Source organism: Fringilla coelebs, assembly GCF_963513975.1.
Source record: "Fringilla coelebs genome assembly, chromosome: 3".
Classification (NCBI taxonomy): Eukaryota; Metazoa; Chordata; class Aves; order Passeriformes; family Fringillidae; genus Fringilla; species Fringilla coelebs.
This window is the reverse complement of record NC_140030.1, coordinates 56,367,427-56,381,656: the sequence shown is the minus strand read 5'-3', so window position 1 is coordinate 56,381,656 and position 14,230 is coordinate 56,367,427. Positions and strand designations below refer to the sequence as shown.

Sequence of the window (14,230 nt, the reverse complement as noted above, 5' to 3'; positions counted from 1 at the left end):
ATAACAACAGCTCGTACAGGGTCATGTAACGTGGCTTTGTTCCCCTACATTTCACCTTCCTATAAAATCCATATGTGTCGAGGCCTAAACCTTCACTCCTCAAAGAGAAGTGCCTGGCTCCACCCACAACAGCACACAGCATCTCAGAAGGGTGAAAGCCTCTCTCACAGACCAGTATTTGGGACCTAATATGTCTTTTTCACTTTTCCCCAGCTCTGAAGAATTGGACCTGACTCTTCTCCTCAACATATCCTCTCAACACTCTCCAGTGATTTCTCTCTCAGCCTGATCATTGTTTCTGCCCTTTTTTAGTTGTCAAACTCTCTTTTTATAGCAAAGAGAACCTTATAACAAAGAGAACCTTGTAGTGGAAAACTTTAGTCTGTATATGAGAGCAGCCTCAAAAAAAAACCAAAACAAAAAAAACCTGAGTTGTATGCACCCATTTTGATTTTTGTGCACATAACATAAATAATAAAGTAGCCAAGCCAGGTCATTAAAAGAATTTGCAAGAAGTAGTATCTTAACCCACCTTGTTGCTTATGCCCTTGAGGCAGCCAGCTTAGCTGGACTTTAGCTGATAGTCATCACCATAACACTTTTTTACATTTTTACATTTTACATTTTATTTTTTCACATTCAGCAGTATCACTGTTTTAAATGACTGCATGGTCCTTTGTGGAGCAAAAAATTTATGCTCCTCATCTGTGACTTTGGTAGAGCCAATAGAAGGTGTTTACTTAAAACACATTTTCAGTAGTTGTATCTTGCAAATAGCTCTTAGCTGGTGAGCTGATAGATTAAACCTGTTTGCTCAGTAATCATAACTAGGCTGGTAGATACACAATGTGTCACTGTCTACATTATACCTTTTCAAGGAAATCTTACATACTGCTGTAACCAACCTATACTTATGTATTTTGATATATTTTAAAAGCTTACAGGAGGTGTACTGCATGGTGTCTTTTGTTCTTTGCTTAGATAATACTGGGCCACTCACATTATGACTGTAACATTTAATCAACCAAGTAAATGTACTTCAATTCAATTTACCTATAAATAAGACCCATTAAATAAGTATGAGTGTTACAGCCACGATTTTGTTCTTTATGTGGGTGACAAAATAAACAGTTTGAGCTACTATTCACATCAACAGCTGCTACTGAGTCAAACGGCCCAGAACGCTGCTCATTGCACCAGCATGCCCCAGTAACACACGGGGCTTTCTGGAGGCTCCTCCAGCTGTGGATTAAAAGCCTGTTCTCTCAAAATTTGTCTTACCCAGAACTGTAATGGTGCTGAAGAGGATCAGCTGCCTTCTGAGATGGTCTTTAAAAGGAAGAAGTGCCACTCAACCAGAAAAAAACAAATGAGTGTCAAGAGCAGACTTCACCCAGCATGAAGTGACAAAGGTAAGAGACGAGATTTTTAAGAGCATGCTTCTTCATATTTCCACTTTATTACAATTTAACCTTTGTGACTATATATGGAAGGAAAGCATTCTGCTTTCTTCCTGAAAACTTCTTCAGAGTTCAGGTCACTTGAACAGTTTGCCACATGTGTTTTGATTTATTTAGTTTCCGTGTAATGCAAAGCCATGCACTTGATTTCAGTTTTCTCCACCCTTTGGCTGGAGTTTCTACTTTCTTTTATTAAAAAAAGAAATAAAAAAAAAATCCGTGGGTTTTTTTTTTGTTGTTGTTTTGCTTAAGAAAACTTGTTTTCAGGGCAGATCGTATTTCTTTAGGCTAAAAAGTTTATCTATCAGAAAACATAGAGAAGTTATCAATCTTGTAAATCTTAAAGGAAAACTAGAGAAAGTATGTCTATTTTTGATTGGCTTCATAGAGTGTTTTACTGCAATAATTTTATTTAATTTATTTATTCTTTTATACAGAACAGACAAAGTTCAAAATCTATGTGACACATTTACAATCTTATTTGGCTTAAAATCTTTATAATGATGCTCAGTAGATACAGTTCAATTGGTGTTTAATTCTTTCTACTGTGAAAATTAAAAATTTGTGTAAATAAATATTCATCTGGTCTCGGGTGTAAATGTGCTGAAAGAAGGAAAACAGGCAGGAAAAGAAACGTGATGAGACTGAAAAAAAATGGAAGGAGAAGGTATATGAAGTGATAATTAAAATGAGGTGAAAAAGAGCAGAGATGGTGTTAAATATTAGTAAGCAGAAAAAAGGGGAAGTGAAAGGCACCCCAAACAGTACATAAATATACTCACACTCCGTATGTTCCCCACTCCTGAGAGTGACTTTGGGTGAACCTTGTCCCTGGCACTTGGGTGCCATTGCCTGGCCCTACTTGCAAAATCCCTCCGTATAACACAGGCTGTTTGTTAGCTGTAGCTGCTAAGGTTTTGCTAGCTATAGTTTTTTGGCTGTGTTCATTCAGTTTCCAGTGCCATGGTGTGCTTGTAATATCATTTGGTTTAGTATGGGAAAGAAATTATTTTTAAAATTGTGTTCTATCCAGAATAACCATAGGCAACTAAATCCCAAAGCACGTGGGTTAAATCAGTACTGGCTGAATTGCCATGTCAGTATTTTACTGACAACCATTTTATACCATAATGATAGTTCTACTGAAAACACATGCTAATGATATCTATTTTTTTCACAATAACAATATCTTTCTGTAATTTAAAAGAAAGACAGATTTTTCAAAAATAAATATTGCTTGCCAGGTGCTGATGTACTTTCATTAAAAGTTTTCATACAAAGAGCAATTTGCAATAGGGACATGCTGCTACCTACAGAAGAGGACAGCGATATTTGTGTCCTTAGATGCAAACTATACCTGTGTTCTGAAAATGCTTCTCTGCATGTTTGTGCCTTAGCTAAAAAATAGATTAATAAAATCAATACTCATAGTAATGCTAAACTTCTAGCACTGAAAAAAACTAGAGCTCAACAGAAAAAAAACATTTGCTTATACAGCAGATAATGTTTTAGATTAGTCAGATTCTTCCATTTTATTTTGTCAGCAAAAGGGCAGAAAAGTTTTTTTCTTCTCTTAGATCTTTTCCTTGCATCTCTATTTACTGCTAGAGCCTGCAAGGATTTTCCAGTAAAACTTGATCTGTCTAGTCATCACTATCAGGGCACGGCTGGAGGAGAGGTCATGCATGGTTTCCTCAGCTTTAGCCTTCTGATTTAGACTTGTAGGTTTTAGACTTCTGTATCCAAAAATAAGTTGAGGGAGCCCCAGAATTTAAAATTACTGATTTTCAAGAGCAAAGTGGAGACACAGTACTCTAGCTAATATTGATGAAGAAGACTAGGACTGAAAACAGAAACAGGAACTATTGAAAAGGGCTTCTCATCTGCCCACTGGACAAGGCATTGCCCAGTACAAGCCTCTCAGAGTCACTGCTGTCCTGGTGTGAGGACAAATCATCATTATGCAGTTTATTTTATCAAAGGAGATTCCCATTTCCAGGGAAGTCAGATGATAAGAGTGTTTTTCTGCTAAATGTAATTACAAAATATTTTTATCCTTCGTAACTAATGAAATGTGAATTTCCTACCTATACAGTCAAATGAAGGTGCTTACAATGCCCTTTTTTTTCCCTCTCTGCAGCTCTTCCCATCTAGAAAGTGGAAACTCAGTTGTAAACGTACCTTAGAATTGGGAAAACCAGTACTTTTGCTACATAGCTACGTGGATTTGAGAACCCAGTAAGGATGCAGTTGTGCTGTGAATCCATAAATGGCTCTTGCATAAGGAGCAGCTGGTCAAACAGCATCCGTATTTCCATGTACATCTTCATGGTTTGCATTATTCTGGCCACAGTGGTAGGAAATCTGACAGTTATCATCTCAATATCACATTTCAAGCAGCTCCACACACCTACAAATTTCCTGATACTTTCAATGGCTACGGTAGACTTCCTGCTGGGATTCTTCATCATGCCTTACAGCATGGTGCGCTCTGTTGAGCACTGCTGGTATTTTGGGGACTTCTTCTGCAAGATCCACTCGAGCATGGACATTATGCTGAGCACAGCTTCTATCTTCCATCTTTCCTTCATATCCATCGACCGATACTATGCTGTGTGCGACCCTTTAAGATACAAATCAAAGATAAATACTTTTGTCATCGTGGTCATGGTGTGTATAAGCTGGATGGTCCCTGCTGCTTTTGCTTTTGGGATGATCTTTCTAGACCTAAACTTGAGAGGTGCAGAAAAGATTAATGATCCTGTCCACTGTGCAGGAGGATGCTTTGTCATTTTTAGTGAAACTTCAGGTATTGTGGCCTCCATAGTGTCTTTTTACATCCCTGGATTTGTTATGCTGTGCATCTATGGGAAAATATACTCTGTAGCCAAGAAGCAGGCAAGATCCATCAATGCAATTAGCAGAAAAAAAATGCAATTTGAAATGAAGCACCACATTTCATTCTGCAGAGAAAGGAAAGCTGCTAAGACTTTAGGCATCATAATGGGAGCATTTCTCATCTGCTGGTTTCCATTCTTCTTCTTTACAACTACCAATCCATTTATGAATTATGTGATACCTCCCATTCTTATTGATGCTTTGGTTTGGTTTGGCTATTTAAATTCTACACTTAACCCAATTATTTATGCATTTTTTTACATGTGGTTTCGCAGGGCATTGAAGATTATTCTGTTAGGAAAAGTTTTTCAACAGGAATCTTCCAGGACTCATTTGTTCTCAGACTAACATGCTTTAAATTGTTGGATTCATGGCTTTGAACTTTTACCTGGAGGCTGAACTCCCAGATGAAGAGCTGTGAAGGAAGGAAATTCCTTCCAAAATTTGTTTGCCTATTTACCAAATGTAGTTCAAGCAGATAAGCAACCATTGTGCTTTTGCATATTCTTTCATTACAGCTTGGGGTTTTTATGTGGTGTTTTGATTATATCTATTTAATTGCAATGCACAGAAGACCAAGAGGTCCATTTAAAAAACTTATAGCAGTTTATATCCCCGATCTTCATAATTAAAAAAATTCCTACACAACAGATTAATTTCTTGAATAAGGTGTATTTATATTACAACATTTGTGTTCATTTGTGTTCTCCTCTAGAAACAGCAGAGAAACCTTTTCCTCTGGATTTCTTGGCATCTTTGGCTAATAACCCAAAGCTACCTAATTTTTGTCCTTTCCCTTCCGTAGGTGTGCAAAGCTCAAAACAGACCAATAACCAGCCATACTTGCACACTCCATGGAGGGAAGGTGAGACAGAGAAAGGTTGTGCTGCCCTTTCTGTTTCCATTTCAACTAGTACTTATCACTTATGAGTTTGCCACTTAAAGGCTTTGCTGCTTAATGAGATGAAAGCATGTTTAACATGATCAAAGACAAGAAAAAATATGAAGTTTGAAGTGAAAAGCAATTGCAAAAAAACTGGGTTTTTTTTGAACCCAAGAATGACAGAAAAGGATGTCTATCTAATGAATGTTTGGATATAAAACATTTTTCGCTAAGTTGCATCTTAGAGAATTTTTTTTTAGCTTGGACATGTTGTTATTTTGTCTCATGGCAATGCTGTAAGAGCTTTTGAGGAAAGCATATAGAGAATTGTGAAGAAATCCTGTGCTTGAACTCAGCTGAATCATGAAGGAACAGCACTGGGAGTGGGCAGGAAATGATCAGTAGCTAAGAAAAGACCATGGAGAGAAATTGATGACTCTGTACTAAAGTTAAGAGTTACACTCAGCAGTATGTCCTCCATTTGTGTTCCTTGTCAAAGTGCATCATATCTGTACCTTGTCTTGTTTTGTGTACTTTATGGAGTACTGAAGCACTCTATGATGAAAAGATTAAAGGTTGAATGATGATACATTTCAGCAGGGCAAAGTATAAGGAGCTGAAATTGTTTATATTACTGTTTCATTGCCATCTTGTAAAGTTTGCCCTCCTAAAATGACATAAAAAGGAACAATGAAACATACACCACACCAGCATTTCTACTATGGATCCTTGTTAATGACAATATGACTAGTTGAATACTTAATCTCACAAAAATAAAGCAAGATAAAATTTTTGAAAATCTCCTTTTGATAAATAATGGGTAATTATTTTCTTCCTTCATCTCCAGTGAGTCTGGCTCTGCTGTAGTCAACATTCTCACCCTCACAATGTTACTTTCTGAAATAAAACATGTGATCACTTGGACACTTTGATCTTTCTTGAAGTAACAATTTCAGAAGTGCTGCCAGGTGATACCTCCTTTTGTCTGGTCATAATTTAGATTGAAGGAAAGATAGATCCTCTATGACAAATGCAATCTAAGTAATTTTAAAGTATATTTAGTAAGATCAGCACAAGTTAGTGAAGTCCCTTCAGGAAGTTAATGAAGCTGTTTCTTTCCCAGTCTTCCTTATAACCCTGACTCCCTGAAAATCTGGAAATATTACTGTGTTTCCAGACAATTCCAGCTGTACCAGAGCTTACAGTTGGCAATTTTCTTTTCATAGCTTTTTGTGTATCTCTCAGACATTGTTTTCTGGTTGCAGGAGGAGTTTATGAATGAGCAGGATCCCAGCTTGCTTGCAGGACAGACTGTAGTTCAAATAGAGCATGTCCCTGCAGACAGTGCCTGGACCCTACTGCAAAACTAATTCTTATTAACCCATAGAAACCAGAGCCACATTCCTGAAGTGAGAAAAATTACTAATAAACACAGTCTAATAGGAAGAGCAAAAGCCATGCATGCAAGTAAAGCAAATTAAGGAATTTATCACTACTTCCCACCCACAAAGCAGATCTTCAGCCATTTCAAGGAAAGCAGGGCTCCACCTCACATAATGATTATATGGAAAAAAAACGCTGGAACTCCCAACACTCCAGTTCCTTCTTCTTGCCCCAAGGTTTTTATTGCTGAGCACATCATATGGTGTGGAGTATCTCTCTGATCAGCTGGGTTCAGATGTCCCCTCCCAAACTGTTGTGCACCCCCAGGCTACTCAAAGAGAAGGCCTTAATATTGTGCAAGCACTGCTCAGTCTTAGCTTAAATGGGGATTATGTGTGTGTTATCAACACTGCTTTCATCACAAATCCAAAACACAGCACCACACAAACTACTAAGAAGAAAATTAACCCTTTCCCAGCCAAAACCAGTAGAGAGGGCATCCAAATATTGTGGCTGCATAAGACCACCATAATCTACTGAGTGTAAGGGGAAATAGTAAAAGAAATTTTCAGTCTACAGATGAAAAACTCTCAGGGCAATCCAGTCTAGCCAAGGAGCCATCAATATTTATTCTCTGCAGAAGAAGGTGTTTCCACATTCAGATTGCTGGTGTGCTTCACCTACCCCTAGAAGGCTGTCTTCTTTGTTCTTAATAAACTAAAATATAAGCCAGCTTTGTGCATGGCCCAACTCAGAAAGTTTCAGAAATACCTTTTTCCTCTGGTGTCCTATTACCTAATGGTGGCACTTTCCCGAAGAGCCTCCTTGCCTTCTATTTACAGAGAGCCTTGTCTGGCACAGTGACTGTAATGAAGTCCCAGGTTACTTTCTCTTATTAGCTCTAATCACAGACTGCATGAGGCTATTTCCCAGTGTGAGGGTGATGTGCAAATTAGATGTGTTAATGAGGCCACAGGGACTCTATTTGAACCCAAGACATGAATAAAATAGGAAAGCACAAGAAAAATACCTGATGCTGTTGTCCAAATCAGACTATGAATTAGGTCTTGTGGAGTAGAATATACCTTACTGCAGTCTCAAAGAATCATAGTGCAAATGTAGTGCAAAGGGTATTGTCAAATTCCTATCAACACATTTAATTAGTGACCTTGTTAAACACTTTCCAGATGGCTACCTTTTGCAAAACAAATTATTCCCCTGTGGGTGATTGCAAATATTTTAACTTCCGTAAAAGCGTGTGCAAAGCAATTATTCCAGAAAGGCTCTGTTTCACCAGTAAACTTACATCTGTTCCTTTTGTCACCAGTGAGCACCATTTGCAATGTCACCTTCTTCCCACGCTTTGTACAAAACTGAGCAACTTTCAGAGTCCTGAACTGCTGCCTGTATCCTGCCTCAGTGCCTCATGTTTTGATGTAGCACCACATGCATGGCGGTGCCTCCTGTGTCAAAATCTCATGGTCCCTCAGATACCAGAGGCAGGAGGATGGGAAAGGAGGATGAAAAAAGAGAAGTACCAATTGTCCAAGCAGGACCCTTCTGGAAACCTCAGAAGGGAAAGAGTCACTCCAAAATGGAGTATTTTAAACTCCTAGATAAAAAATATGTTGGTGCAGTCTTCAAACAGCAAAAACGAGCTGTTAAAATGTGTAAATATTGCAAAGTGTATGGCTTTTCTTAAATCATTAACTCATCCAGGCAGTGCACACTGTGCACTCTCTGTCCTCTACAATGCATTAATATCCATTCAACAAGGGAGAAAATACTGAATGCAGTCAAACATTAGACACAATATTCTATGAAATTCTATTTCTGCAGATTTTCTGATGATCTTCATTATCTATTATGCTACTTCCACACATTGCACTTGAAGACTAAATTCAGAAAAAGACTATGTCTACCTGTAAGCACTTTTTGACTAATCTGTTTTCATTAGACAGTGACTAAAGTTTATTAACTTCCATGATGAAGTGACTGGCCTGGTCAGAGGAAGAGCTGTTGTTATTATCTACCTAATCTTCAGGAGGGCTTTCAACACTTTCTCTCATAAGATTTTCGCAAAGAAAATAATGAAGTATGGGCTGGATGAGAAGACAGTGAAGCAGAGGCCCAGAGGGTGCTGATCCTTGGCATGAAGTTTAGTTGAAGGCCAGCAACTAGTGATCTATCCTAAGGGTTAGGCTAGGTCCAATCCTGTTCAACACCTTCATTAATGATCTGGATGATGGGGCAGAATGTATCCTTTCAACGTCAACAATTCTGCGATTCTATGAAATTCAATTCCCATAATATTTACTGAGTCTTGCACAACGTTACATGGTTTTGCATAGCCATGCAAAACCATGTAACATTGTGCAAATACATTTAATTTCCTACTTTGTAGGGTTTTTAATAAGATCTTTTCACCTTCATGCTGCCACTTCAAATCCAACTAGCTGCATGGGTAATTGAAAATGTTTCTGTGAAATGATTACACAACAACCTTTGTAAAACAAATTAATTTCTCAAGAGACTGAATCTACAGGCGACTTAGACAGTGGGAAATTCCACAGTCTGCTCCTAGATGTCTTGACTTCTTACTTCCCATAGGTATAGGAAAAGTCAATTTCCTTAAACGCTGGGTGTCCTGGCATACAGACTAAAAGCTATCTGTCAGTTAGAGAGGGAGCACCAAAAAGAGAGTGCATCCCATATCCTTTGGACTTCCTCAGTTACCAACAGGAGAAAACAATTCTTTGAGAAAACTTGAGCTTGTCTTTTGCTGTTGCTGCTTTAGTGGAGTTAGCACAGAGGAATAAAAGCAGTTAGAAACAAATAGTTGAATAGTTCTCTTCAATCAGTATTTAAGCCCAACATGGAAATAATGAGGCACAACAGGACTTGTGTCTACCTTAAGTCACCAAAAGAGCTCCCCTAAACATGAGGGTAAAGGAATTAATACAGCAAACAAAAATAATGGTGTTGGGAATACAGACGCTTGGCTTTCTTTATCTCCTGTTGGTGTAAACCCCTAAACTGAATACATCTGTTTTGCACAAAGTCTATTGGGAATGAGTGTCATAAAAGAAAAATAAATCCCTATCTTTCACTAATCTGAGCCAGGTTACAGAAGGGATCTGTCTGTTACCCACATTGCAGTTTTGCAGGACAACAGCAAAACAGAAAAATGCCTAGTAAGAGAATTTATTTATGGTATTATTAAGAGATGCACAGAGGATTAGCCTATAAAACTGGCTGCCCATACCTGTTTTTAATATTTTTATACAAAATCTCTGTATTTTCTTCATTCCTGGATGATACCTATTGGAAAAAAGATCAGTGGTCTGAGCTGCTTTCCATGTTCATTTTAAGTGAGACAAACTGCTGTGGAAAAGAGTGTCTGTTTCTCTTTCTAAATTTGCTCTTTGTCCAAAACAAATTATCAGGAAAAGAGGTAGAAGAAATTGGTTTGGTTCTCCCCAGAAAATTCAAAGGAATTTTTTGCCCCTTGAAACTATTCACTACTGTATTCATTTATAACTACTGCAGCTGGACCACAGTCTATTACAGGAGATAAACCTCAACCTGTCTCCACACCCTTTTAGTCAGTGGGATTATAATGATAGAAAACAGGTGCATATGTAGGGAAAGGAAAGAATATTGCTTATCATACCAATTTTACAACCGACTTCTGTCAGATGTGTTCATTGCTGGTACTTTGTGATGCACAGCAGGTGAGTTTAGCAGCATAAATAATTTGGTAAATGGGTGTTTGGCAACTAATTTGTGGCTCTTAAAATGAGCATCTGAGTGAGTAGCTCATTAAGAAAGCTGAGGTATACCAGCTCACATAATTTTTCTCCCATAGAAAAAATATCGATATTCTAAGAGACATTTAAATCCTATACAATATTTATGGACTGAAGTGACTTGAGAGGTTTCTTTGTCTATGCATGTTTTTTTCTTCTATCACTTTAAATTTACTATTATTATGATATATAAAGAAATACAAGAACCATATTTTACAAAATGCTCCAGATACAAAATAAAATGTCTATTATCAAATAATTTAGTTAATTTAAGAAGTAATTAAGTTTTCAATTTACATCTTTCAACTTTTAACTGTTTTGTTTTAAATATTATTTAATTTTAATTAAATTAATAAATCATTAAATAATTTTAAAATAGCTTCCAGTTACAAAATTGCATGTACTATTTCAGAAGAATAATTTTTTGTAGTTGGTCCCTATTTAAAACAAGAGAAAATCTGCCTCTGAATTATTGCATTTCATTTAGTTATGGAGTTCATGCTCTTGACTTCTTTACCTTGTATTCTTACATCAGGACTTGCAATATTTTGGAAACTTGTGAAAATTAAATCTGCTGGTGGGACTGCACTTCTGAAAGAAAAGTCTTGGAAAGGCTTTCTCCAAATATTTCAAAAGATTTGACTGATTGCTCTGAGTTTGGAAACAGATCCTGTCCTGAGAACTTTAGGTCAGCGGGAGAGGGGTAATGTATTTATTCATAATAGCAGTCTTCATTCTCACCATCTTTTGGAATCTGGCCATAATCATTTCCATCTCCTATTTCAAGCAGCTCCATTCTCCAACCAATTTCCTCATCTTATCCATGGCTGTAACAGATTTTCTGCTGGGCTTTTCTCTTATGCCCTTCAGCATGGTGAGGGCTGTAGAGATCTGCTGGGTTTTTGGGGTTATATTCTGCAAGGTTCATTACCGTTTTGACTTGTTGCTCAGTTTAGTTTCCATATTCCATCTTTGTTCTGTTGCTGTGGATTGGTTTTATGCAATCTGCCACCCTCTCCATTACTCCAGCACCATGACTGTCACAGCCATAAAATCGTGTCTGTGTGCCGATCAGTGCCAGCTGCTTTTGCCTTTGGTGTGGCTTTCTCAGAAGCTTAAGCTCCTGGAATTGAGGGCTAGGAAATGCTGATTAAATGCTCGGGCTGGTGTCTGATTGTGTTCAACAAACTGTGGGGGGCTTTTTTATTTACAGTCAGTTTATTTGCTACTGCTTGCATTAGGATAGGCATTTATGTTAAATTTTTTACCGTCTCCCTAAGGGACACATTGGAGTTGAGCCAGGCCCACAGGCTCTCAAAAAATAATAAGAAATATGAGCTTTCTAAGAATAAAGATGGGAAAGCTGCTAAGACGTTGAGCATTGTTATGCTGGGTTTCTTAACATGTTGGTTTATTTGGTTTTTTGCAATCTTAATTGATCCATTTTTAAATTTTTCAATTCCTTTGCCTCTGTTTGATTCTCTAAAATGGCTTGGATATCTAAATTCTTTCTGCAATCCATTAATATATGGATTTTTGTATCCATGATTTCAGATAACATTTATATATATCTTAAAATGCAAAATATTTAATCCACATTTTCATACAATAAAAATTTTGTCTGAAGATCAGTCAGAGTAATAGATTCTACAAGTGACTATCTCTAGAAGTGAAGGAGAAACAGTGGATTGCTGAATATTCATGTTTCAGTATGAGTGCAATATGTATTTTATGAATCAGTCCTGTAGAATTCTTTTTAATTTCAGAAATTATTTCCATACAGCCCATAAACTCAGTATTTCACCTAGTATTGTATTTATGCAGCTAGTCTTTCTTAGGGTTCACTCTTAGTAACCCTAAACTGAACATATCCCAGGCTCAATTTGTGAAGGGGACATTAGCAGATGTATAGTCTCCTGCTATTCCCAAGTAAATAGAATGGGAGTGTAATTTTGGCTTGAAGTCAATCTTCACCCCTGAAAAGAATAGAATCAGGATTTCTCCCTTTATCTTCTGTGGACTTTGTACTTGGGAAGGAGTACTCAGGAACCAGAGCATGGTTCCCACTCAGCTCTGTGCTTGTCTGGTCATTGTTTAGATGTCAGGCTCCAGATGTTATAAAATATGCTTGCTGACAGCTCACCACACCTTCACACTGAACTGGAATCTCTAACTGAAGTCCTTGCCATGCTGACCTCCCTCTGAAATCAGAAAGAGGCACTGTCAGCATTCACATCAGTTAAATGTTTAAAACAAGCTTAATTAAGTTGCCTTTACTGAATGCAGGCACTGCAGTGTTTTTACTGTGAATTTTACCCCTGACTTACCTTTTGCACTATGCCTACAGTGTACGCTCTACCCTTATTAAAGAGTGACTACCAAAAAGCCATTCACGTTTATCCACTTGCTGGCTTATCACATCTGCACTAGCATGCCATGCCAGTGATGGCTGCTTGTTTTGTTTGCTGAAAACTTTTTAATGGATCTGTGATAACATGAACACATGATATTTTGGATCTGGAGAATGCAAGTTTCATGTCAACCCTAAAACACTTAAGACAGCAAGGATCACAGAGTTGTCTGAAGTGTTGTTTAAGGCTCTCACCTTTCCCAATAGAAACATAAATCCCAAGGTCTTTAATTTGACACAAGTTCTTTCTTTGTGCACAGTTGTCACTAGCTGAACAACCAGACCAGGGACAGAGCAGAGCTGGATGCAATAAAGTCTTTAGGCATCTGTGAGGTGGATAATGTGTTGTCCCATACCTTTGCTCCGTGCATGCCTAGGGAGACCCCTGGATTAAACCCAAGGGCAAGCCAGACCAGTGCTTGGGGAGAGCAAGAAGACTGAGCGGCAGGTTGATTGCAGCCAGGGAGTCAGTTCTGGAAAGCTGGATCTCCAACACAGCCTAGCCCTGACTTTCAGAGCCTGTGCTGTTGCCTCAGGTGTTTCTAAACTCATTTTAACATGGTTTTGCTCCTGCAGTGCATTCCTGGGGGCCAGGTCTCTGGGGAAGCAGAGGGCAACCTTTGCATACAACACCTTTAACACAACACCTTAGAGGCCAGGGTGACATCTGAGATGTCACCAGGAGCTTTCTAGTTCTCCTTTTGGGGCTGAGCCATGTGAGATACACAGTGTTTGGGAGTGATACATAGGGCCTGTAGTGTGTCAGCAATGGCAGGGAGAGGTGAACTCTCTGCAACAGAGATGGTGTTGCAGCCAGCTGTGCCAGATATTGTCTGCATGCAGCTCAGGCTGGCTTCTTCAGAGAAATTTGCATACCAGATCTGTCTTTGTGTTAAAACTAATCTGTGATGGGTTTTTATTGCAAGCTAACAAGTTATACATGGTCTCTGATATCCTCCCAGCAGTGAGACCATGAGTCAAATGATGGAGCACAAAAAAATTATAACCCTTGTCTCAGAGACAACTACAGATCCTTTTAAAGTGTCTTCACAATGTTTGCTGCCAGCAGTATTTTTCACAGTACTCAACTATTTTGCAGAGTTTAAATCCCTTCTGTTAGTTGCATGTGCTACATAAATGTTCTGTTAGTTGAATATGCTACATAAATGTTAGGTGTCTAAGTCTCTAAAGAAACATTTAGGCATTTCTGAAAGCTCTTGTAAGTATTAAATGTCTAGCTGGTGACACACAATGCAATCGGAGACATTTAAGTAATGATAAAATTACTTCATTAACATATGGCATAAATAATTTAGGGTCAACCCTGTACATTACATTTCCTACAGTGACAACTTTTGTTCCAAACAGTACATCTTCAGGGAATAAT

General features: G+C 38.1%; 2 protein-coding genes across 2 annotated transcripts; both read left to right on the top strand.

The window, feature by feature from the left end:
* Positions 1 to 3,704: 3,704 nt before the first annotated feature.
* Positions 3,705 to 4,706, top strand: TAAR1 (trace amine associated receptor 1; the record flags this gene model as incomplete). Its single annotated transcript, XM_084201743.1, has 1 exon — positions 3,705 to 4,706. One exon carries the CDS (start codon positions 3,705 to 3,707, stop codon positions 4,704 to 4,706), a length of 1,002 nt encoding a protein of 333 aa, XP_084057869.1.
* A 4,378-nt stretch (positions 4,707 to 9,084) lies between these two features.
* On the top strand, positions 9,085 to 11,573 carry LOC311151916 (trace amine-associated receptor 2-like; the record flags this gene model as incomplete). Its single annotated transcript, XM_084202629.1, is given in 5 exon segments — positions 9,085 to 9,088; positions 11,070 to 11,120; positions 11,123 to 11,485; positions 11,488 to 11,549; positions 11,553 to 11,573. Coding segments are annotated over 5 exon segments (501 nt in total).
* Between the last annotated feature and the right edge of the window lie 2,657 nt (positions 11,574 to 14,230).